We start from the raw sequence: 27412 nt of genomic DNA, 5'->3' as shown, positions 1-27412 counted from the left end.
TTCATAATTGTCTGTATACTGAATTGTAATACTAAAAATTTCACTTCATTAATCTTGTTTTTTTGTGTTAGTTCTTTCTTTTTGTTTTGTTTTTGTGTCTTTTCAAAGAGTATATTATTTGCTTCAAGGCTAGTTTTTCATTCCACGTAAATGAATAACAAGAAAAAGCACGACAAAGTCCAACTACGGATTTCCGTTTTCTATTCTTTTTCTCAGTCTTTTAACTCCTAATCATAATATTAATAAATAATATACTTTTCAAGGGCAGAATCCCTCCTCCTTTTATTTCACCTTAACCCTGAATGTTATTATCGTATTTTCCCCTTCTTGTATAATGGATATACAACTTTGCAAAAAAAGAAAAACTCGGCAAACTCTCTTGCCAGCAGCAACATCTGCTGTTTCGTTAGTATTTTTGTTGTTTTTTGCATTTAACCTGTGTACACCCGTACCTCAGAGAACCCCCCTCTACCTTAGCTATTTCGTAGGCCATTTGCAGATTTTACTCATAGAGTTAGTTACCATTGCCTTACAATCAAAAAACAAAAAAAAACCAAAAAAAACAGGTAAAAAAGAAGAGTTGTTGTATTTTCTGTTTCCTAAATCTGGATTTTTTATTATAGTGCTTAAATACATCACTCACTGCACCAAGTTAAGAAACCCATGACTTCCGTAATGCATGCCGCATGCCGAGAGTGAGAGGCGCTAGAAGCAATGATGAATCAGCAAATTTACTAACCCTCATTCACAATCTTACTATGTCAATAAATTAAATTAATAATTCGTTAAATCTGTATGTTAAAAGCAGAAGAAAAAAGTAGGGATTTTTTTCTATTTATTTTCTACCAAACTACATCTATATATAAGATCTAATAAAATGGATATAAACAGAAATAAAGGGTTTATTCCTTCGTTTTTGATTGTTGTTTAGAGTGATCCACTTATTCGACGTTGTTGTAGTTTTTATTCTTCTTCTTCTTCTTCTTGTTTTCGTTTTCGCACACGCATAAAAAGAAAAAAAAAGAAGTCGCTACTACTACTTACTGTGTGTTTTGACAGGCGTGCCTTTCTGAGCGCTCGCCACTACATATGTATAAAGGCATTTTGCCCTTCTAAGGAAAATTATTATTTCTAATTTTTAGTTAAAGTTTTTTGGCTGAGACGAAAGGTGTCTGCCAAGAGATGTTTATTTTATGTTATTAAAAAAAGGAAAAAACATTTTTGACAAATATTAATTTGAATTATTTCAATCTAATAAGAGCTGCTATGATGAAGTGATATTCTGTTCCTCCTGTGTTCACATCAAGCAAAGGAAATAGTGGAGGTTTTTGCTACTTCTACACACTACTGTACATTTTTGAGAGAGTCTCTTAGCGCGCTTTTTCTCTTCCTCTCCCGTCAACCCTAGAGTGTGATTTCTACTTCATCTCTACTACTCTTTTTTTTTACTTATATAAGTATAAGTATTGTCCTTGGCATTGACAATGAAAATTCACGGCTGTTAGGGCACAAGGATTTATTTATCTCTCTTTCCTTTATATCCCTTCCTCTGTCTCTCTTTATGCAACTTGCTATTTATTTCTACTCCTGACTCGTCGCAGAATTGAATTGTAAATAAACGAAGGCTGAAATATTCACCTAGAATCAAGAGCAACAACACCATCTATCTGTGAAAAAAGTAGTTTTGATTCTATCAGGATTGAAAATGAAGAAGTGACAACAACGAGGAAAAAGGTTCATCCTCATCATAGAGACTGAATTATTATTATTTAGCCAACCAATAAGATCCTCCCAGAATAATTGTGTTTGTGCGTGATCCTGCCTGTGCCTATAATTCAAATATCATAGAGGAGGAACGAGAACATGTCTTGGAAAGACAGCAAAGTGCATCTTCTTATGCCTTCACTTCCCACAGACGATGATGATCGGACTGTTCTTCCACGTGGCGGCAGTAGTGGGAGTGGAGGTAAACTCAAGGACCCATGGAATGATTCATGTGATCGAATCATGCCACCACCTCCTGCACCCCCAAAAGTACCTTCCTGCTCCACGACTAGCCACTTATCATCCTCCAGAATTCCATCCAATGTGCCGAATCATCCACCACCCCCACATTACAGCTCGCCCCCCTCTGGAGGAGTCTCATCCACGAGCAATGAACTCCATCTCCCAACGGAGTCCACCAAAATAGGTAGGTTAATACACGCTAAATGCCTAATACACCGTCTTTTCAAGGTCAATATTCCTCCTCCTCCGGGAAATATATGTTGTTGCAAAAATGTAAAAGCAGTCGTTTTAGTTGTAGACGGAACCGACTCTCCTTTCCTTAAATTAATCAAAAAGGGTTGCTTTTTTGATGAAGAATAACATATAAAAAGTTACGCGCTCAACCCCCTAAGGAAGGGGGGATAATCATGCTTTTTTTATTTATTTAAATATATATATCTTTAAAAAGGAATACAAATTTATTTCTGTCAAAAGAAATTATTAAACGGATTCCCTTTCTAAAAATCCCCCCACCCCATCTTTCTCTCCCTTTCTCACATCTCCCGGCCTGCTAAGGCTTATAATAAAAAGGGGGAATGCAACTCTTGCGTGCGAGTAGTATGGCGCATAAGATATTCAAGGTCAACCTTGAGCCTTTTTTTTCTTCTTCTTTTACTTCTTGAGCGAGCGCGCTCTCATTTTATATTATTCTATCTAATGAAATTCAAATTCTCCTTGAGTGCTTTTTAGTTGTTTTTTTTATAAATATATCTATCTATAACACATAATAACATAAACTTTTAGTTTGAAATATTTAGGTTCACTACCTATTATTAATAGTATACTTGTGCTGCTGTGCTTTGAATTGTTTAGTAGAAGAAGAGAAGTTTGTGTGTGTTGTTGAGCATCTAAATACAGACGTCTGGTTATTTGACGGGGGGGAATAATAACATTGGTTTTCTCCACCACCCCGCCCCCCCCTTTTTAGAAAGCAGAGGGTTGCATTTATTTCACAGGGGTTAAAAACGGGGGTGTTTATTTATATTTCCCCCAGACGAGACGTCGCGTTCCAAATCCCCCCTCTCTCCTAAAAGTAACAATTTTTCTCTTCACTTGAATTTAGTTTATAAAGAATGACTCTTGTTCAAGGATCTTCTTTATCTCTGAGGACCTAAAATATATTTATTTTGACACGTCTAAACATACATTTAATAGATAAAAAAATGCATTCCATGAGGGGTGACAAAGTGGCCTTTCATACCCCCGAGAGTATTAAAATGAAAAGGGGAGATGAGGATGAGACAAATGTCTACACATCGACCTCCGAACCTCCCTTGAGCATAAGTCCGGAAAAGTCGCCGCGAACTATATTGGGTTCGTTGTAATTGTTGCTATTTTCGAGTTAATTAATAATTTATTTATTTTTTGTTTAATAAATATTCATTTTTTATTTTACAGAATTTGATGGAAACGATCAAGTTTTATGTCGGGTTTGTGGGGACAAAGCCTCTGGATTTCACTATGGCGTTCATTCTTGTGAGGGTTGCAAGGTAAGGATAATCCTTTATTTTTATAAATACAATAATATATAGAAAAGTTAGTTGCTTCACACAGAAGGCACAACCCTTACAACTTTGACCCTGAAAAAATAGCAATATATCTAATTTAGATTATGTATATTTTTATTTAGTAGTATATAGGCCTATTTTTGAATGCGTGCTGTCTTCGTCCTCCTTCCCTAGGCCTTTCTCAAATTCTTCTTTTCCTTGTGTTTTTTAAATTCATGGTCTCGACCTTGAATAACGTTCTATACTGCTTTGTTACTATTAAAATGTACAAAATGTGTCTTAAAACAACAGATTGTGCATATATTGATTCTCCAGATACTGTATATATATATATATATGTCAAAGATGAAGTCTAACTAATTACAGTAGATCCTCGATGCCACAAACAACTCGATCATTTCTACCCAAAAAAAAAAAATAATAATAATAATTCATACTTATATTGCTTGTAAAGTAGGAGGGAAATTATGAAATTACTATAGTAAGCCCCTTGTAAACATCAGTTCCCTATTTTAAGATTTATTTAAGAATTAAGAAACCCCAAAAAAGCACACTCAACCAAAGTGTGTTTTCAAATTTTTAACCTCTTTTTTTTCTTCTCTACAAAAATCCCATCCAGTTACATACGTAATATATAATCACTCAAAATTTAGTGATTTGAACATCATTACCCCTCATTGATGATATCTGAAGAGGAAAGGAGAGTATTTATCAAGTGTTTCCGATCCTCCACTCATATACGTTGACGGTAGTTGGTATGAAAATAAAAATCGTTACCTGAGAGACAAATCGTCGTAACTCAAATATTTACTTTACATAATGTAGCCTGAAAAATCCATTCTTTCATCATGAATATTGATATTTTCCAATTTTGACAGTAAAATGGATCTGATAAATTCATTTCAACAGTCTGACTCCATGCTCGTGTTTTTAAATAGGGACATTAAATATTAGACTTTGATAATAACAGCTAAGTAATAACATCAATATTTGTCAATTTAAAGGTGTGATAATTTGTCACTAAACCTTCGACACATATCCCCAAACAAATCTTTTCCCATCAACCATATGGTGGTAGAGAGGATGGAGTGGATAATTCTCCAGTGTTTGTTTTCTTATTTTACAGCTCTGGGTTTCGGACCGCCTTTTGAGTGGTACCCAGGTCGAGTTCAATCCCACGTGTCGGTTATTAAAGAAGGTAAAATCAATCCTTACTGACGTCAGTCAGGTTTCCCCCACTTTTTTTAATTAGTCCGTCATATTATAAAATAAATCATATGTGAAAAGCACTTGGAATTTACCTCATATAGGCTATTTAGCTAAATAAACCTTTGAGGTTTTTTAGGGGAAAATCGGAAGACTGACAGTCCTGGTAGGGGCGTACGCAGAATTTTGGTTTTCAGCTATTCAAAATGCATTTCAAATATTACATTTTCTAGTAAAATGCATTAAATTCATTAATTTTGGGAGGGTATATAATCCCTCTATCCCACCCCTGTGGATGTTCCACTTAAAGACCAATAGGACCGGTCCTCAGACATTACTGAGCCGAATAAATAAGAACCGATGATTGAAAAGAGATTATGTTCTGTTTACACGGACAATATTGCTAAACGACTTATTTATAGAATATTTTAATTAGAAATAAGTACAAAGTATGATTGAGGTCCGAGGTTGACCTGTATACTTGCATAAATAACGAATTCTTTCAGGAAAGCCAAATTGCCAGTAACATTTTTTCCCCATAAAATATAATTATAATACAAACGAGAAAATATATCATTTTCTATTCAACTTGCTTATGTGTATATTATGTAGTAGTAGTTATATTCAAGGTCAAAGTGACCTTGGGCCTCTAACGACGACAACGACGTTTACTAAAAAAATGTTTATTTATCTCTTTTTTTTCTTTCTCTCGCGATTATTACAAACGTACTAAAGCGAACAAATAGATATTTTATGATATCATATGTTCGGGTATTCATATCTCTTTTATCAAAGCTGGTATCTTATTTTGTATAGTTAGAATACGTAGAGTGTAACAAAGTCCTTAAAGATGAAGAACGCCTTTTTTGTACTTATGCATAAAGCAATTATCATTCAGATACACATCTCTAAATGTCTCTGATAAATATTCATTATTATTCAAACATAAAGAGTATTGTTTCAAATATTCCCTAGAGGGCAGCACTTTTTCCTGTTGCAAAAAAAAAAAAAGAACTACGTAAGAACGAGTGCGCTCAGAACAAACATACAAGAGCAACAACAACAAAAGGAGAAGAAGAAGAAGAAAAAAAATAAAAAAGGGGGAAAAGATTCTATAAATGTGTGATATGAGTCAGTCGGTCATTCAACTTTACTTTCATTTGGTTGTTACAAGAGAAGGGTTATAGGTGGCGCTTCCTTTCAGACGGATGAAAAATAGATAGAAAAGCGTCATCTCTTGTGCAAAAATGTCATTATTGCACGTAATTAAAAGGAGAAATTACTCGAAATACCTCTTATTTAAAAAAAAATTAAATATGACTAGGGATGGGATTTTTGCGGAGAAAAAAAACTGTTTTTCTTTTGTTGCATTTTTAAAAAGATATATATATATATATGAATCCTGCATTTTTTTTCATTTTTTTAACTGCATTATAAAATATTTATAATGCTATTTTAAAGTTAGTCAGTTCTCCACTTTCTAACCCCCAAAAAAGTAGGTCCTAATTGATTAATACCATAATCTTGCTCTTGTTCTTGCCCTGCGCTCTCCAAAAACAAATTCTTTAAATATGGCCCACCGCTATGTAAAAATGAAAATCCTAACAATATGAAGAAATGTTTTAGAAAAGAGCAGGAATCAGCGTTGAGATAAAGAAAAGTAAAGAAACTAGCCCCCATTTGAACGACCCTCAAGCCCTGCTTTTAACTCAGGAAGACCCAAGTATCCTTGTTTTATTCACCGTCTCTCATGATCAAACGTACCACTCCTCATTGCTCGTTACGATCATCCCCTCTTTCCAATAATAAAAATTTTAAAAAAAAATGCTTAGTAAGCACTTCCCACGACTCCCTAGAAAAATCATTTGGCACGCGTTAAAGTCATATTTTATTCAAGTATAGGAAATGGCGTTTCAAATTTGTACGAAAAAAGAAAATAAGAAGGGATCATCGCTGTTATGACGTATTATTTGTAGAAATCATAGGGAGAGACGCAGGAGAAAACGGAATAAAATATATATATATAGATAGATATTAAGGCTTTTGCATTTTGAAAAGCAAGAAAAAATAGGTCAGAAATAAACGTCGCAAAAAGAAAAGAAGAGGATACATTATTCCTCCACGAACTTTTAAGGCAAGAGAGGTGAATGAATTATGTTTTTTCCCTTCTCACAGACACACTAGGCATATGTAGTCATAAAATCAAATAGATTTTTCGATTTGCGTTTTTTTAAATTAATTTATATTTATTTATTTTCATTAAATGGGTCAAATTAAAACGCAGATTATTCTAGTAATAATTGTTGTTCAAATAATACGAAAATGGAGAAAGAATTTACTACTCCCAATTTTTAACTTAATTTGATCTTTACATTTTGAAGGAAAATATAAAACTATTTATTTAAGCGAATTCGTACTCAGGGGCGTTCGCAGGATTACTTTGGGAGGGGAATAGGTTGGGGGTTGGGATTTTTTTTTTTAAATCTAAAATTCAAATAAAAAGGGTAAAAAGAGTTTAAAAATTTATTTTTTTGAAAAAAAAAAAAATTGGAAAACAAATTCAAAAATTATATTTTTTTGAAATAAAAATAAAAAATCCACAACTTTTCACAAAAAATTAAATTATTTGAAAAATATTAAATATTTTGTAGATAAATTTCAAAGATCCTTAGTTATTCATTCAAAATTTCAAAAATTAATTTGTATATGTCAAATTTTATGAGAAGGAATTTGAAATTTTCCAAACAAAAAAAATTCAAATAGTATATTTCTTAGAAAAAAAATTTAAAAATCCATAACTCTTCACAAAAAATTTAATAATTTGAAAAAAAAATTCAAATATTAAATATTTTGGAGAAAAAATTACTCAAAAAATCAAAAATCCTTAATTACTCATTAAAAATTTCAAAAATTACTCATTAAAAATTTCAAAAATTCTTAATTACTCATTAAAAATTTCAAAAATCCTTAATTACTCATTAAAAATTTCAAAAATTAATTCTTATATTTTAATCAGAAATTTGAAGTTTTCTAAAAAAAAAATGTTATATTTGGAAAAAAAAAATCAAAAATCCACAGTTCACAAAAAATCCCTTTTAAATATTAAATTTTCCTCCCAAAAAGATAAAATTCTTAAATTTGTGGAGTGCTCGCACCCATTACAGACGCCCCTGATATTACAAGATACTGTTTATTAATCTAAATATATTTGTATACATACAAAAATGTATGACAAGGCGCAATGAACTTTTTGAAAAAATGAGAGCAAATTATGTGTTCTACTACGAGTATGTCGTATATAAAGAAGAAGAGAAGAAAACGACGGAGGAGCACGGATTTGTTTGTTTAAAATATGTTCAATATATTTAGATATAATACATATATTATATCGAAGTATCAAAGATCGTCATAACTGTACCGTTTGTAAATTCATTTAATGAACTACTCAAACACAACCTACAAATCCATCCGACTATTATAATTAGTGTTGAAACGCGATCATTTTAAGGTTCTGAGGGATTTTTACAGACATCTACTCTTGTGAGTGGATCACGCAACCTTTCATAATAATAACAGTGGAGGAAAGGGCGGAAATCAATTGATTAGGCAACTGTTGTTCATTGAATGCTTCACAATAGCCCATTCAAATTCAACGAATGAACGCTGAGAACACTGATTAGGTCCAAAAAAGGAGGCTCCTTCTTTTCCAACAGTTAAAATAACCTTTATGTTGCAACTTGTGCAAAAAAGTATTATTCAAGTTGTTTAAAATATGACCTGCCCCAATATCAACGCTAAAGAATCCAAAAATTGAAGGAGTTACGTTTTTATTACATCAGCTTCAAGAAGCTGTGAGGGCAAAGAAGTAAATACAAATCTTCCTCCTTATATAACAAGGGCACAAAGGCTTGAATTACTAAGATATGGATCATCAAGTCTACTCACAGTCCAACAAGGAATTACACTTATGATTCCTCAACACTCCATGTCCAAACTCGGGGAGGAAATGCCCAAAATCAATGGGTAACAGTTCAATCATTCACGTTCACGTTTTTTTTTTTTTACACAGGGGGATCATTTTTTATACAAGAATAAAAAATGTACAAGTTGGAGATTCTTGCATCATGTATTGTACCTCGCAACCTCTCCTCCAAAAAGCAACGTAGCATGGATAATAATATACTATGGAACATTTTTCCTATGATTGGAGGAAATTACTTCGAAGATTAACAATAGGTCATGGATTTTTTTGGGTATACATCCCACGGTCAATTCTCCCCCTAACGTGTATTTATAAGAGTTGTGCAAATAGGATTTCTGCAACGCATTCATTCAACTTTATACTGCAGATGTTGTATACAATTTTTGCAACAGGCATGACGTCATATACAGTTCATTTATGAAAGGAATTCTAAATGAGATCCATTTTTTATACAGAAGAGGGCTCCAGACGGAACTACCTTGTTCTGTAGTGGTCTTAACATCACTACTAGCTAATGTCTCTCTTTATAATATACCTATTTCATATATATATATGTATATATGAAATCGTAAAGGGCTTTTGAGAGAGTTGAATGAACACATACAGCCTCATTTTTCTTTTTCTTTTTGAGAAACAATAGGCCTTGTTAGATAAATGTATATATATTTATATTCTAAGGCATTTCGCATTGAAAATAGGGCAGCTATTTCTCTTTCTTTCTTAGGACATAATAAGTATTTATTTTTTTCGTTTTCTTAAGGTTCACCGAACTTTATTTAGATTAAATTATATACATAGTATGTTAATATTTGTATGTGCGTGTTCTACTATGTGTGTGCTTTTATAAGAGAAGAGAATGCGAGGAGTATTTGTCGTGCTTTATGAGATCCCCCCCCCTCCCCCACCCCCTTCTTCTCTTCGATGTATGTAAAGTCAAAAATAATCAAAAAAACAAAAAATATGTATTTAAAGTGTAATTTCTCGATACATCCTCTGACAGCTGACTTTGCCATCTACTTTAAAGTATGCATAACTCAGCAAGTTAATGTGGGTTTTTTTTTTTTTTTTTTTTTTACACTACCCGGGTAGAATTGGAGTGAGTACTTGAAGTTGGCTGAACGAAGAATTAACCCCTTCTCTCATTTCCTAACCACCACAAACAAAGAATAAAAATAATTGTGTACTTATTATTACATTGTTTACATACCCGATAACGGTGGCGCCGCCTGGCGCGTTTATTAGTAGCTTTGATCATTTAGGGAGCTAAGCCACACAAAGGATTTACACTGTAGTAAAATTGCTTAGACAAATTAGTTTATTTTATATATACATATATGATAACATGGGGGGGGGGAGACCACCAGGGCTTCCAGGCGACATGTAAAGGCTTGGCTCCCTCTGCAGATATAGTCCTGTGGCATGGTATCCCAGTGCTAGCTCACAGTGGCTTTGAGGACCTCGTTGTTTGGATGAAGTACACGGCAGGCCTTCTGTCTACATACACCCAAAAGGTGTAGAAAAGGTGGTTGGTATCAGGTCTGTAGGGGGGCAAAAAGAGTCTTGCAACTGAGGAGATGTGGTTTTTTTATTGCTGGTGGCCTCTATGCCCTTAGAAGGTTCTTTCTACAGACTTTTTTGATAGTTTTCAGAACATTCTGATGTGAAATCCCAAGATTTCTTGCATGGACTTGAGTAGATTGTTTTGAACTGTTTTCTTTAACTCCTCCCGATCCAGTTTGGCCTTTTTCAAGGAGCTATTGTTCCTCTCTAACATTTTGGACATGCTGACGGCGTAGACGGGGGTCCTGGTGACGCCCAACAGCTTGAATGGCGAATATGAATTCGTCGATCTCGTTCAAGATGTATTATCTCAACTTGTACGTAAGCCTGAGAGCTTAGGTTTGCTTTGTTTTGTAACTAATTCTGTATGCTTAAATATATGGAAATATCAATTAATTTCAATCCCTCAACCTCGATTAATTATTAAATTAGTAAGTGCTCAGATTTCAATAGACTATCCCGTGAACTCTGTATTAAGGACATACTCATTTGAATCATTTAAAAAAAAATACAATTTTTGCTTTCGACCACAATACTAAATAACTTTAAACTACAGAGGTACAATAAAGTGACATATTCGCAAGTCTAGTGTAATAAAGTCCCGTATTTGGAAGTATAATTCAAGTCATAGTGTGTCAAGTCTCAGGTATCAAATTAAGTCATAAGTATCAAATCATGTTGCTATTGATTAAATTACTGTGGTCAAATTATTTTATGTAGATTTGTACAAAATAAAGCCTTAGAGAAACGCTAAACTTCTTGTATTTACAGCTGTGTTTTTTATTTAATAAAGCTGTTATCCTTATTCTTCCATTCTAAAATTCATGAAAGACTGAAGGAACCAGGAGGATTTGTTGAGGAAATCTAGGTCATTGTTGGATTCGGAGTCATTCCTGTTCTTCCCATTACTAGACAAGGAGTGTGATTATTATCTTTTTGTTTGTTCTTCTCCTTTTTTGGACTCTTACTGCTAAGCTGCTCTCCTCCTAAACATTCTTCAAATAGTATGAGTGACCATGACCTTTATCTAAATAATGTCCAGATAAATTGGGTAAACATTTAAAGCCGTATAAAGAAGGATCTAAATCGAATAGAGTTATAAATTATGAATTTTTTTATTAAATGGCATTCAATTATTCATAATGAGATCCTACTCTCTTGATAACCTTGTCCATAGGGTCCCAGAAGCTTGGGTAGGCCCGGGCTATTCGACTGGTTTTGTACCTTCAATTTACATTCCTTGGATTGATGAAATAAACCTTCAAAACAAGACAGTGAACCGGTCCACATGGCTAAAAAATTGAAAAATGTCTTGGCCACAAAATGTGCTCACTTTTGGAGCCTGGACCTGAACCTATGGGATTTCTATCTCTGAGGAAAGATCGAGTATGAGGCTCTTACCAAATATAATTCGTCTTTCGTGGTCGTTCTGGCCTTCCTAAGCTTCCGGCGAACCGAAGTTATCAAGAGATATTATGAATAATTGAATGCCATTAAATGTAGATTTCAAATAATAAATGTTTCTACGCAATCTAATTCGTTTGTTAGAAGGCTTTAAATATTTTCATAATTTATCTGGACCAACCTGTCGTTAAAGATATACTTGGGAGTATTTGGCGAAAAAATCTTTTGAAGGTGGAGGAAGATCACGTCATCCATTCCCTGGAGCTTTGGGCTTTCTAAACCCTTATAAATCTACCACCACGAATTACAATAACGTTGATTAGTTCCTTTGTTCCACTAATTATGAATCCAACGACTCTAGCAATAACATGGCAATACAATGCCCTTTCTTAAAAAGTATGTATACAGGTTCAACTTGTATCAGGAGAGCGTACAAGTTGCCACGTCCTTTATATAAATATATCATTTTAATTGTATATTAATTACTAAGATGCGATTTTGATCTTTTAGATATACGAGTATATGATAGGTCGGGGGAAAAGTAATTTCGTATTTTTTCCCCTTTTATTGAATACTGACTAAGAATTGTTGTTACAATCATCCGATTGAATCCAACTATTCCCCGCTCTGTTCGATAACTAGTTACCAATGAGAATCCAACTTCATAATGCCATCCTTGTAGAAGCCTTCTCCCTATTGGAAAAAAATATGTGACAACTAATTTTCACAGACCTCTATGGAGGCCAAATTTGTTCAGGAAGAGGTGGTTGTCACTTTTAGTGCGTTATTAAAGATGTGTACGGCCTGGCGTTGTCCTGATGATGTGTTGTTGTCTCCTATCCACCAATACATGTGGGTTATGTTCGATCGCCAGCTTCAAATGTTCAAGTTGTTTCCAGAGTAGAGGGCAGAATTTTCTTGGTCGGCTTAGACTTGTTTTTTCCTTTCAGCTATTAAAAATGTAAAATGTGGGTAACTTCTTCCTTTGAGACCTCCATCCTCGACGCACAATAGTTATCGAATTGGCGCCGCAATACTGTCGAAAACAGTTTGTAGTATACAACTTTACAAGGGATCAGCGTAGATCCAATGTGTCCTATAATGAACAACATAGACTCGAATACGAAAGCACATTTTCCCCAACCTAATATGCTATATATTAACATATGTCATCTCTGAACCCTTTTTCTATATAAATTGCCACATAATACGATTCAATTAATGAACAATCCACGCCTTGGAAGAGCCTCCCAACTTATTCTGTCAAGTGGCATCCCTTAAACTGGGAATGAAGGACAAATCAGTGGACTTCTTCCAATGATGACTTTACTACAATCATTCTAGAGGGGATGACGTACATATTACAACTTGCACAATATCCATGGATTTATTTAAAAAGAAGAATAAATAATGAATCAACACCCAGTTGTGTAGTAGACCTCAAGTTCAACGAACTGTTGACCTAACTAACTATATATTAATATGAAAAAAATAAGAACTAGAATAATAATATGTTTGTATTTAGCACACAACACTTTCTAGCGCATATATTCCGTCCTGTGACGTCAGAGCGAGCAAAGTTTGATCTATTTCTACAATAATGTTCCTTTTTATGTACTCATATATTTTTATAAGAGAAATGGAGAAGAAGGAAGGTTTTGTCAAACTTAACTTGCAGTCCCTGACGACGACGTTGCAAAAGATGAGCCTCCCCCCCCCCCTTCGTTTACTTCTCTCGCAGGAAGATAATAAAAAGTAGGTTGGGTGTTTTTTCCCTCTCTTTCCTTACAGCTCTCCACTGACCTTTTTCACGTTACACACAGAAATTAACTTTCATACGAAAAACAAGGATTACTCCACGATAATTATTCATGAATGAAAATCAGTTGTAAGACGTAAAATATATATTTATTTGCGGGGAGGCCCCCCAGTATCTCAATCTATAGACAGGGGGAAGAAGGCCTTATTCTTCTCCCCTCATCACTACCACAAAAAGAATGTGCCCAAAGGTTTTGTTGTAATAGAAAGGGGGGGGAGCATTGACCTCCCCCCTCCCTACCTCCTGCTCTAATGGTAGGCCTCTTTTAAAGCCTTTTTTGAAAGTGTATGCATATAAAATGTTGTTAGACTTTCACTACAATATATTTATCTATTATAGAATCATTCGTCTGTGGCTTGAATTCCCTCATTTTTTGCTAGGATGGAGGAGACCCGGATTCCACCTGTTCTAATTAATTTACGGAGTCTTTTAATTTAAATAAGTCCATCATTCTTATCCGGGATTAAAAGTGATGTGAATAAGTGATGTCCTTATTCAACAACTGATTCAGGAGTGTATTTTCATCTCTCCTTCTTTTTAAAGAAGGCCTGTGGTGGGTAGAGTTGTAAATGAGGGTTGGGTGTCGATATGGATATCCTAGACAACGGGTCTTATGACTTTCAAATTGTTCACAAATTCGGTCCAACTTATGTATAGAATGTATCATTTATTTTTTCCCGAAAATATATTTGGGGAATGACGTTTCGGCAGTCATTTTTAATTTGTGTCCACAGTCTAACCCACAATATCGGTTTAGGTACAGAAAACAACACCGTAAACAAGATTTTTACAAGGATGAAGCTGTTGAATGGAAATGGAAAATGTATAAAATCCGCAATTTATGTAAAAAATGTAAGCATCCTCATCACCAAACCTCATATTTATATTTAGAGAAAAATACTCGCCATTCGATATTGGCTGCTCACAAAATGGCATTAACGAGTCCCATAGCTCAACCAACGTTTGGGGCATCTTTTCCTCCGCTTTGTACCTACAAGATATTTGAAGGGGTTGGCATTTCTAGATCTGCCTTTTCATCCCCCCTACGAATAAATAAATATATACATAGAAGAAAAAAAATAGACAAAAAAAAGTGCATTTGGCTTCAAGTTGTTTAAAAAATTGGGAAAATATATCAAGTTTTATGTGTGTGTGTGTGTGTGTGTGTGTGTATGTTTATAATAAGTTGAACGAACGCTATCTGGGTCACGAGCATCAAGGAAGAAAAAAAAAAAGGGTATGACAACTACACTGTAAAAAAATTATTTAAAAAAATAAATTGTCAAGAAGTGAATGTACAGATAATATATACAAATTCAACCCCTCCATTCCGAATATATTTATATATTATTTTAAATGGGTCAGTTTCTGTCAATCCATTGGGATTGACAGAAACTCTTGAGCCCAGGGTTTTTTACAGTGTTTTTGTTTGCTTGCTTGCCCTCAATTCTCTTCTTTTTTCTTTTTTTTCTTCTTCTGCTTTTTTCGCAATCATGAAACATACATACAGTCAAGAGAGCGACAGAAGGAAAAGCAGGAGAGCTCTCCTGCTTTTTTATAAATTTCGCAGGCGATGAATTCTCTCCGCGCGCCCTCGTTATCGTGTTTTCCCCCCCATAGGTTTTTTCCCTTTTTTTAGTATAATAATATTGTTTTTATCTATTCCTCGTAAATACACACATATATACATAGATTGAATATTGTATTTAGAGTCGTGATGGTGTCGTTCATAGAGTAGTTTTAGTCCTACTCTGTCAAGAAGCAGTACATTGTTTCATAGATTTTTTCCAATCAAAAGTGATCAACAACTACTACCTAATATAATTACAACCTAAAAGTTATTTTATTTTCTGTTAAAAAGTGACGACACCGATTTCTTTTTTTCTTCCAAAAAGAAAAAAAAAGAAAGAAAGATTCAATTCCCAAATTAATTTTGACATTATTTCTTAATATAATAAAACACCAAGAAGTAAGTTTGATCTACATTCATTTTAATTTTTCCCAGTCCCTTTTGTGATCTTTATTTTGATTTACTCGTATGGGGCAATGTAGGACTTTATGTGTCATTATTAGAGTGGAATTAATTGTCATTCTTTTGGACTACATATTTGTAGGAGTCCGCATTTGATGATTAATAATAAAAAGTACAGTTAGATATTATTCAGGTTATTCTCATTTAGGATTTGTGTGTGTGTCGCTCTCAATCTATATAGACTTTTTTTTTATTAAATGTGTTCTTAATATTAAGGAGAATCTTGGAGCTGAAAATAAGCACACACACACACACACAAAAACTAAATATATATATACAACGAGTTCAATATTTCGCCCCCCCCCTTAAATAAGTGGAGTACGACTTTTCCGCTCCTGCTCCAAGGACGGGACCCTCTCCATCTATTGATTTACTTATTATATGAAAGTATACCATCATTAATGTGTCTGTATATTCCATTTATTCCAGGGATTTTTCCGTCGATCCATTCAACAAAAGATTCAATATCGTCCCTGTACCAAGAATCAACAGTGTAATATCCTACGAATCAATCGAAATCGATGTCAATATTGTAGATTAAAAAAGTGCATCGCAGCCGGGATGAGTCGTGATGGTAAGTGGTGCTATCTTTTTTTACTTTTTTTTCTCTCTCTCTCTTCTTCATGAACATTTGAAGTCAGGTGAAGATCCTAAGGGAATCCTTTTTCTATGAAAATTAAATACCACAAATAACTGTCAAACAAAGGATTAAATAGAGAGGTTCCGAGACTACTATTGTTAGTATATATATATATATATATATATACGGGAATGTACCCATATGATATATATTTTATAATGCACATCCTAAACTACTAAGATAAACTTGCTAATTCGAGGACGGAGAGACAAGATGGCTATTAGTAAATATCGAAATGTGACATTTCCCCAAATAATCCCTTCAAAGGGGCGAAGAAGAGGTTGCGAGATCCCCATTATTATTTTTATCGTATGTGTATTATACAATCCCCATAGTAGGGGGCGGAGGCCGGAAACTATAATTCCTCCCCTAAAAACCCAATAAGAGCAAGATTAAAAATAAACAGGCCTTTTTTTTTTTTAATTATGAAAGCCATGGAGCCTTTTTGTAATATGACCTGGCACTACTCCTATATCCTCAAATGCTGAAGGGGAGAGGTTGCGAGTTAGTTCTTAGTATATTTTATGTACGTGAAAAGTGAAGGCCCCGTCCTTGGATGACCACCATTTTACTCTCCTTGTCCCAAATGTCCCTCAAAACAACGAAGGAAATGGGTAGAAAGAGAGAGAGGTTGTGAGAGACTTTAAATATCATACAATATCTGAAACGCACATTTCCCCCCTATTCTTACTCACTTATTATATTTGCCAAGGTCGTTCTACTTAGAGGACAATGACTTATAAAAAAAAGCGCAAACTGTAGGGAAATCACAAGAGAGAAAGAACGATCGAACGAAGGAAAAAAAAAAGGAGAAAATAGAGAATATTCTTATTATTAATATTATAAAGAGAATTCGCCAAAGAAAAAAAAAGCTAGATTTTTCCTCCCTTCTTCCTGTCTCTCTCTCTCTCTCTCTCGTTCAGCACATACGTGACGTATGTGGTATGAATATAGTGTACAATTGTGTAATAAATGATTCGGAAATTTGGGAGTAGTCAGGAGTAGGGAAAAATCTACAAATTTCCGGAGAGTTTATAAAGTTTTTTTTTTGTTTCATGAATGGTAATATATTATAGGTTTTAATCTATGAAAGTTAACTAGTTTATTAGTTGACTCCACAAATTTCAAACGTTTTTACAATCACAATTCTGGAACATCTCTAAACTCCCATTTGTGATGTTGGGTAGAGAAGGGGGGCTTAGTTTTAGGATTTTTTTGAAAAAAAAAAAAATCAAATTCCTAGCTATTCAGAGATAGTTCAATTTTTCTAAAAAAAAATTTCAAAAATCCCCAAAAAGTTAAGATTTTTTGAAAAAAAATTTCAAAAATTAGTAGCTATTCAAGGACAATTTAATTTTTTAGAAAAAAATTCTGAAAAATGTAATTAAATTTTTCGATCAGAAGAACCAATTTCTTCATTGGGGTGGGGGCCCCAGCTCCTCCAACCCCTTTCCCAGTGGACTCTCCTGAGCATAGCCACTAGCCATTCTACTTCATTACTTACCGAGTTCCGAAGAATAGTGCAACGTTGCAGTGGGAATTTGTGTATTGGTTACGTGTTCACAAATTATGTCCAGAGACTTATGAATATATAATCAATAGATTTTGATCCATTTGATTTATTGATCATCTCGTTAAATATCTTATCCTCTTAATATTCTATAGCTATAAATGAGATCTTATATCCATAGTTTCCAGACTCAAACGAGTTGTGTTGGAGCCCTTCCGTAATCTCTCATTGTATCCCGTAGCTTTTCCGCTAATATAAAGAGACACACAAAAGGCCCTGGAAGCTCGCCAATGTGGCAATTTATACGACTACTATTCAATGAATACTTAATCAACAGCGTATACAAAATACATTGGAGTTGTTGATTATGTGTACAGAACACTCTTGCGTTAATTAAGAGTACTAAAGGAAAACGGGTGAATGACGATGTACGTTAGAGTGTGTAGTTGAACGGAATAAGAGAGAGGGTCAATGGCCTTTATTTATTTAGGAGCAACAGCTTTTCAAATCATTTTTATATTCATTTTTTTTTTCCCCCTCTTTCCTCAGACATATCCATCCGTATTTCATGTGCTGCTCTCCTTTCCTAAAAGGAAAGGGGGATGCTTTCTTCTCCTGTTTCTTGGGTAGGGGGGACAAGGGATTGTTTCTCAGAGGACTGAAAAAGCCTCTGATTGTGGTGTGCTGTAGCATTCACAAAAAATTCATTCTTCCATTCCATGTTCTATTCAGAGAGAAATAATCAGCCTTTTGGCCTTCAAAAAAGGAAATATTCAAGGACAATATTCTTTCCCCATAACCTTCCTACTCCATTATATGGCTACGCGTTTATTTTGACAAAATATTTTATTAAATTCACTATATATACAATATTTATAGTTCTTTTTTGCTTGCTTGAAGTTCAAGGTCGATTTGTTTATATACTTTATATACTTATACACTAGTAGTAGGATATGCTTCCCTTGCTACGTTTTTATTACAACAGTCCATGGTTTTAAAAGACCATTTTGATGCTGTTTATTTTGTAACAGAGGCCCTAGTATTAACATATTATTTGATCATATAATAATACTTTGTAATAATGATTTTTCCTTCTGATTAAATAAATATTATTTCTTGTCAAAACGCAAGGAGTCGCAGCAGAGGAAGCAACCTCTCTCACGGAAACGGGCCTGCGTATTTTTTGAATTGAATCAAATTCGTAGTAGTACAACAATGAATAGTAACTATTATAGTAGTACTTGCGAGCGAGTGAGTGAGTGAGCGAGCGAGCGTTCTCTTTATCTCTCTGGGTACTTTTTTTTTCTAATATGATCTCTTAAAACTACTTCATAGTACTAGTTAAGATTGAATGTGAAGTGTGTAAGCTGGTGGTGTGTATAAAGTGATATGAGTGGACGTGAAGTCGACCGAGTTATTTAACTATTATTAATATTTGTTTTCTTATCCGTAACACTATTAAATGACCTCACTCATCCATTGATACCAGAGCACGACCTCCTTATACAGAGATCCATATTTGAGTACTGCTGTTCAATTTCATATAAAATAGATATATATACCCATACAGAATGAGTGGAGGAAACGTCAACTCCACTCAGTACTCATCTTCCTCTATTCTTAAGGGTATACTGCAAAACAACGGCTCTGCCTTCAACTATTCAGGTGTGCATCCCTGCTCAAATATATCTAATCACAAATATTTATCCTCCATGTCACTGAATGATGTTTATTATTTATTTTCTAGCTGTAAGATTCGGTCGAGTGCCCAAACGGGAAAAGGCCAAGATCCTTGCGGCCATGCAATCCTCACGTATGAAAACTCAAGAAGCCAAAGTACTCACAGAAATGAGTGATGACTCCAAAATCATTGAAGAAATCGTTCGAGCTCACTATGATAACTGTGATTACACAAGAAACAAAATGGAGCCATTTCTTGCTAGAGCCAAAGAAAATCCCGTGTACGTTCCTTGTACTGGAATGGTGAGTTATTGTCTCCTTAATTTTGTATTATTCCATCACGTATTAAGGGGCCTCATCTTCCGTATTAGGGGCAGATCATTCAATAGCCTATAAATACATCTACAACTTTTTTTTAAAAGTCTCAATTTTAATGCGTCCCTTTTTTATAATCCAGTACTAACTATCAAATTACTCTGTTCGTTTTTCAATTTCTTCTTGCTTTTATTCATCTATGTAATTCAATCCAATCTGGATTTTTCAAAAAATATATATATATTATTACCAATGATGATTACTAATTAATTATAAATCCTACATACATTTTCCAGCGTTCCAATCCAGTCCAAGGATACATTGTAAAGTAATCTCACAAATCACACACCCATATCCCTTCAGAGTAATCAATTGTGTAGTTGACCTTTTTCGTATGGCCATGTGACTCTTTCAATAGTCAATTTTTTTCTCCTTGAAACTTTACATATCAAGGACCAAGGAGGAGAAACACGCAAACACACTTCCGCCCAACACCCCCTTCTTCTTCTCAGAGACCAGAATAGACCTTCGAAACAATGATTTGAATCTTTTTTTTTATTTATTATTATTATTATATTTCAACTACAACTTCCAAGGTTGAATAAACTAGGAAATGTTTAGCTTATATACATTATATACAAAACAACATTACAAAAATATATTAGTTTTAAAGCAATGCACTTAGCAAACAGTCGGGCACCCAGTTGTCCTTCAGTAGTTGCTAGTTCATAGTGGCAATTATATATATTATTTTTTTTGCACACATTGTGAATGATGACGACACTATCAGAGAGGGATTGTTATATGACGATACTGAGCCATTCATTTACCTACTTACTTAGCTTTTAGACTTTTGTCTCAAGAGTTTCAAACTTTAAACTTTTTCAAAAATTAAATTTTTATAGTAAAACCCCCCAAAATGATGGTTTAATGATTTTGTTTGGGGGATGAACACAATAGTGTTGACAGGGGTTGTCATACCTATTATTAATAATAACTACAGCTGCTATTTTTCGTGTAAAGGAAGGAACAACATTCTGCAAAAAGGAGCAGCTGGTTAGAAGAGGTGGGGTGTATCACGTATGTATATATATGTAGAAACAGGATCCAGGGGGAGGGGGATCAACATTGCAGGCGCAGTGTATATTAATTAAGAGGCAACAATCCACGCCAATCCAAGGTCATTGATTTGATGAAAATTATGAAAAATATATATATTTACACACAGATGTACATAACGGTTCCCTCGTTGGCTCTATCTAAGTGGCTGCTGCTTGTTTTTGTTGTTCAAGGAACACTCATGACCTTGGACGCGCGTGTCTTATCCGCAAAATAAAATCCTACCATATCCATTTGACCTTGGTAGAGAATTTGTTATTATTTTATTATTATAATGGTCCAAAAGAATAAGTAGGAATGATTCTTTAGAACAGCTGTCCTTGAAGAATCACGACCATCATCGGATTTGTGCTCCTGTGTCTTTTTGTTATATAATATAAACATACTTTAACAAAACAATTTATTTAGGTAGGTAGGTAGGTAGGTTGGTCTTAGGGTGGTTTAATTTTCAAGTTTCAACGTAGGGAGAGAAATGACTTTATTTTAAAATAAGAGCAAAGGCGGCGGGGGATATCGTATGAGTCTTAGTAAAATGTTTTAGAAAATGGGATGTACTCTTAGAAGTCGCAATTTCATTTAAAGTCCAACGAACTCCTCTATATATATATATATATATATATAAAAATGATAACCTCCTTCATCTCTTCCTCTTCTCCTTTTCCTCTTGCATCAAGAAAACTTGTCACTTTCTTCTTCTTCTTCTTCTCATGTGTATATATTTGAGAGTTGAAGAAGCTTTCTCTCTTCTCCGACTCTCTCAAATGATTATGTAATGAAATCTTGATGATGAAGAGAGAAAAAATGTTTGCTTTTCAAGGCCAATTTCCCTCTTTCTCTCTAGACAAGTTAGTATTTCCCCCTCGTTATTTCGCAAGGATGGATGGATGACTTTTGCCAGTTCTTTTCCGTCCATAATAGATACAATCATAGGGCGATTGTGTTTTTCAGCTTTTTCCTTGATCCATGCGTTAGTTTAATCCCCCTTAACAAAATAATCTCCTTTCAAACTTTGAAGGAGATCTGCTACCTAAAGACGAAATGAAAATGTCCATAGGCGTTTTTCTTACCCTATCACAACTTTTGATGATAAAAGTTGACCAACGAACCCCTCTAAATTGTACCATCTACATACAAATATATTATATAGAAATAATTAAAGCATTAGTAGGCCCCTTTAATACGCTGATTTACTGTCACAACAGAACGAAATAGGTTCTCATCGACCTTGAATCACTCACTCTAGTGCAATCATTCTAAATAGTATCTTCTTCTTTTAAATATGAATAGACATGTCCAATGAAAGGAAGACCAGAAGACTCCTTCCTGGATCAATTTTCAGAACGGTTTATGGACCACGTTCGCCAAGTTTGTACCTTTGCCAAGCGGATCCCTGGATTCGAGTGTTTACATAATGATGATAAAGTTACGCTACTAAAGTCCTGCGTCTTTGAAGTACTGCTCGTCAGGCTCTCTGGCCTTTTTGATAATCAGGTAACGTAGATATACTCTCAGTTATAATAGAGGAAGTGTATATAAGCTATATTTTTTGAAGGTCAAGGAATGACAAGGGGGGGGGGAGGGATGTTTATAAATTACAGCATATTTTACAGACATCTTCCTTCGTTATATCATGTATCATGCGTGTATATATTTGAAAGTAGAATCTAATAACTGTCTTTTCTCCTCCACAGTCTTTGGTATGCTTAAATGGGGACATTATTCGTAAAGAAACCATTAACCAAATGCCAGCTGGTAATGCCAAATTTTTAATGGACTCTGTTTTTGAATTGGCTCAAAGACTCAATCAATTCAATCTCTCAGATGCTGAGATTGGTATATTCTGTGCTGTTGTCATCATTACACCTGGTAGGAACTCATTAATTCGTAGTTTGAATAGCGGATAACTTACTCTTTCTTATTTCCCCTCTCTTATAGATCGTCCTGGGCTTAGAAATCCGGAATTGGTCCTCAAAATGCAAAATAAATTAAAGAATGTGTTGAATAACATTCTGATTCCACAACATTCAGATAGCCCAGGAATTTTTTCCGAACTTTTATCCATGGTTCATGATCTCCGAACTCTAAATACGCTTCACACTGAAAAGTTTTTACAACAGTGCAAAATCAATGGATCCGACATGGGGGGTTCATCTGAAGGCTCGACCCTTCAGAAACATTTATTATACGGATCCAAAGGATCTCTTCATCACAACACACATCATTGGAATGGAGGATCCCATTCACAATTAGATCGAGAGTCTGTAGGAGGGGGTAGCCCGCATTCTTCTTCTGATGCACATTCCGAGCACGATCGTAGAAGCCCTATTGGCTCAGTGTCTAGCTCTGAGTCAGGATGCTCCTCGGAAGTGTCTAGACTCACTGTGCAAGATCTAAAGGTCAATAATAGTGTTCTACTTAATGCTCTTGCTACTGGAAGTCGAAAGCGACTTCCAAGTGAGGCGGGTGAGTCTGAGTTTAATAATCACCAACATCATCGTCATCAAACATCATCCCCTCCCAGCAGTGGTGGCTGTAACAGTAACACTTCCGCCAACGCAAATGCCCAAATAATTAATAATAATAATCACCATCATCCCAACAATAACGCCAGCAACCACCATCGGATTCAGGGCCCATCAATTGCTACTCCCATTGTGGGACCATCATCTAAATGTCCTTTTAAGTCTCGCAAGTTGGACTCCCCGAGTGATTCTGGTATTGATTCCCCTAAGAATCAAGGAACAAGCATATGTTCTAGCCCGCGATCATCTGTTGAAGAGGACAAACACTCACATAAAGAAGAAGTTGATAATGAGACTCTAGTTGTTGAATCATCCCCTCTCCCACAGCCACAATCTTCGCAACTCTGTGAGGAACAACATCCTCTCCTCAAAAGGGCTCTTCAACAACCACCTCAGGCCTATAATGGAGTCCCTCCCTCAACAAGCAACACCATTTCGCATTTCCAAGATGAAGTTTACAAACCTCATAAAAAATTCCGACGATACAATTTGAGCAGCGCCGCGCCGGGGGTTCATCATGGTGGTCACCTAGGGAGTGAGGACTGTTATCCAACGAGTAGTAGTAGCAGCAGCAGCACCAATGGTGCCTCTACAACAAAAGGTTTTGTTCTCAGAAAGGGAGGCGACTCCATTCTGGCACAATCTCTTCTTTCCTGTGAGTCGTCAAAGGCTCATTTGATTCCAAAGCTGGAAAGTGGTTGCAGTAGTTCTATTAATAATAATAATAATAGCAACACCGGGAGTAGCAGTACAACATCCACGTCGCTCCTTGCTTCCACACTGAGCAAGGCTACGCCCATGGCAAGTGATCAATGTAAAAGGAATGAAATGCTGGCTAGTATCATACTGGACAGACAATACTATCCTCCACCACCCCCACAGGCACCCCCACATAAGGGACTCCTGATATGTGCCCCCTCAACAACCACAAACACCACCATTCGATCTCCTCCCTCAACATCCACTTCTGGAGTGTTGCTGCTTCCGGGGCAATCCTATTCCTCCAATTCCTCGACTTCGTCACCAGACGTGATGAGCACTCAGATTGCTTCGGATCCACAGCCCCTTAATCTATCTACTCGTACTCCTCCGCCGTCACATCCAGCGAATCCTCAGCAACACGATATCTCTACTGAAGCTTGAATCCCCCTTTCTCTCTCTCTCTGTTGTTTTCAAATAATAATCATGTGATTACACTACGTCAATATTCTTCAACTACATTCATTAATGATTATTTAATATTTTGTTCGGCAATTCATTCTGCAAACCATCCGGCCCCGATCCCCCTTCTACCCGCTATCCCCCCCATCGTTAAGCCAACTTCACATTATTATTCATATATAATATATTTACACACCAAGTGATTGTCGTCAATTCCCAGAAAGTATTAAGCTGTCTCGATCCTTCCTTCATGGGATTTCATATAAATAAATAAACACATACATCTGCGTATGGCTATTTTTTTGTCTCGAAAAATTATATATATATATATAGCTATATAGCTATAATAATAAATATCTACAAATATCAATATGCACATTTGAAATATATATTTTTGAAAAAGTCATATATTTTTTTGTCAAAAATCTTTCTCCCCCAAATTAATTAATTAATCTTTTTAACTGCAACCATATGTATAACTCTATCTATCAACATATATATATATTTAAAATATAAATCATTGTCCCCCCGCCCCCTTTTTTGCCCCTGATCGCATCCATAGTACTTTTTTTTTTTTCGTTTCAAAATATTTGTTCTTTGAGGCCTCAAGAAAATTACTTCTTAATTTTTTTAAAGGCATTTGTTGTACTTTTTTTTTTCTCCTTATTCTGTTCTTATTTTAAATTTCACATACATAAAATGGAACATTACTGGGCATTATCGTTTTAATATTATCATTATTTAGTTGTTTTTGCGTATCAAGTCGCTAATATTTGCCAGAATATCTATATATTTAAAAAATTATTTCTCTTTTCAAATTAATGCGCGTCTTGAAGCAATTCATTGTGATCGGTTTCTTTAATTAAAAAAAAAAAACACATTATTTTTTGTTAAAAAATTATTATTATTACAATAAAATTATTTGTAAAACACTTCTTGAACATACAAAGAATACAGTCTCTTTTTTTGTGTTGAATAAAACAAAACAAAAAAAAAATACAATTATACACAAAATCATATTTTGTTATTATATATTTTTCCAAGGCTCATAAGAATATAAGGGTAGACTAAAGTATTAAACCAAGTGGGGATTCGAAGGCTAACGTCATTATTTGAGGGGAAAAAACATACATCTTGGTTAAAATTTACTTTTTTTGTCCGCTAGAGGTATTATTATTTCAAGCATTTAGGAGAATCATTTCCTATTCTGTCGTGAATGAGTCAAATACTGGACTGTGTCTACTTTGATTAACTTCATTATTCATATACTTTTGCTTGAACCATTATGGAAGGGGAAGTATGATTCAAAATGATTTTCACATACAGAATAGTCAGCAGTTTCCAATTAGGCAGATATTTAAGCTTTGATATCCATTTTTTTACTCTTGAGACTTCTTTTGGACTCGGTTCTATTTTTGCGCCCTCGGACACTAGAATGACCTATTATTTTGGAGTAATTTATGTCAAATTTGCTCTATAATAATTTGTAAATATAAAATATTCAAGACTTGAATAAATTATATAAGTATCATTACTTATTCAAACTTATTAATACTACGTAGAATACGTAAATAAATTATTGATGTCATAGAAAAGCGACTATATGTAAAGGTGAGGCAACAAAGATTTCTAAGGCTGTCTGGTTAGCGTTAGCTGACTTACTGACGTCACTGTTGCGATAGTTTAGACAATTTCATTGAAGTGAAGTGCACTAATTTGGGATCTGTTAGGGAAATTTGCATCATCTTCAGGCTCAAGGCATGTTTGTGCCATGCCCTGCTCTCCCAATCCACGAGATACCCAGTATTTTGCATTTCCTCAGAAAAATTTATCTAATCAATATTAATAATGCCAAGATTTATGATAGGCATTTTACATCCAATGATTTTGAGCAGAATCTCCAGGTTGAGCTTCTTGACTTAAAGTCCAGGAGGAAATTTGACTGTCCTCATTTGTTCAAATTATTTCAAAATCCTTTATTAGATCATGAATACATTTCAATGATTTGGATTGTAATTCTGCAAGTGACAAAAGAGGACTTCCAAGACCTTCTTGAACAAGATTGTGCTGAGTTGAAGATAGCCTTCAAATTGACTACAAATCCCATCTTGAATGTAATGGAAATGCAAGACAACGAGTTAGAACTTCCGTGCAGCTTTTATCTAACACAATGTTGTGGGTTTGGTATATATTTGGAAGAACAAAAGCATGCCTTGAACGAAATGGAGCGGTTAGTTTAGTCCATGAAAGTTTGGGAAAAATTTTCAGCTTCCATTTCAAAAGGGAATTTTAATCTCCATTCCTTCAACAAAATCATTATTTCAAAGTATCACGCATAATGGAATGAAATTCATTTTAACAACTCATCTAAATCAAGGTTGTCTGGAGAATATATTCTCACGGATTAGTGTCATCACAGGAAACAATACTCTTCCATCCTCAGTGGAAGCCCTCAGAAGACTAAAAGTAATTTTAATTGGAAAAATTATGAATGGTGAAATAGTTACATAATCAATGATGAGTCACTTCTTTTCGTCAGATATATACAAGAAAATGAGCTTGATGAAGATGCAATTGAATCATAGGAAACTTTAAAAGATTCTAGACTTCTTGAAGCTCTTAAAACCAAAAAATTAATTACAACAGATACAAAAGAGTCATCTCCAGTTTCCAATGATTGATTGATCAGATCAGGGTCTGACATATATTGCAGGATTTTTGACAAAAAAATTTAAAGACCTTTATCCAAATCTAGGGAAATAGACATATGAATTCGGATTTAAGAAGAAACGTCTAGCCCTTGGATTGAATTGGCTTCTAAGGGATGTGAGCGTTTAAAATTTTGTCATTGTCTGGAAAAACATTTCAATGCTTTTCATTGTAACCATGAAGACGCAATTGATAAAAA

At 34.7% G+C, this 27412-nt stretch overlaps 1 protein-coding gene across 5 annotated transcripts; it reads left to right on the top strand.

The window, feature by feature from the left end:
* Positions 1–510: 510 nt before the first annotated feature.
* Positions 511–25518, top strand: LOC121130367 (ecdysone-inducible protein E75). Of its 5 annotated transcripts, XM_040726117.2 has the most exons (8): positions 511–566; positions 624–2191; positions 3445–3536; positions 15987–16131; positions 19455–19690; positions 22109–22312; positions 22513–22687; positions 22757–25518. In XM_040726117.2, exons 2-8 carry the CDS (start codon positions 1864–1866, stop codon positions 24484–24486), a joined length of 2910 nt encoding a protein of 969 aa, XP_040582051.1. In that variant the 5' UTR covers positions 511–566; positions 624–1863; the 3' UTR covers positions 24487–25518. The 5 variants fall into 5 exon arrangements, with proteins under 5 accessions (XP_040582051.1, XP_040582052.1, XP_071749907.1 ...); XM_040726118.2 differs by lacking the exons at positions 511–566; positions 624–2191 and adding an exon at positions 2694–3360; XM_071893806.1 differs by lacking the exons at positions 511–566; positions 624–2191; positions 3445–3536 and adding an exon at positions 13873–14377.
* Positions 25519–27412: the final 1894 nt, after the last annotated feature.

This window comes from Lepeophtheirus salmonis, chromosome Z, assembly GCF_016086655.4.
Source record: "Lepeophtheirus salmonis chromosome Z, UVic_Lsal_1.4, whole genome shotgun sequence".
Lineage (NCBI taxonomy): Eukaryota > Metazoa > Arthropoda > Copepoda > Siphonostomatoida > Caligidae > Lepeophtheirus > Lepeophtheirus salmonis.
Note: the sequence above shows the minus strand (reverse complement) of the source record. Positions and strands in the feature narration are given on the sequence as shown.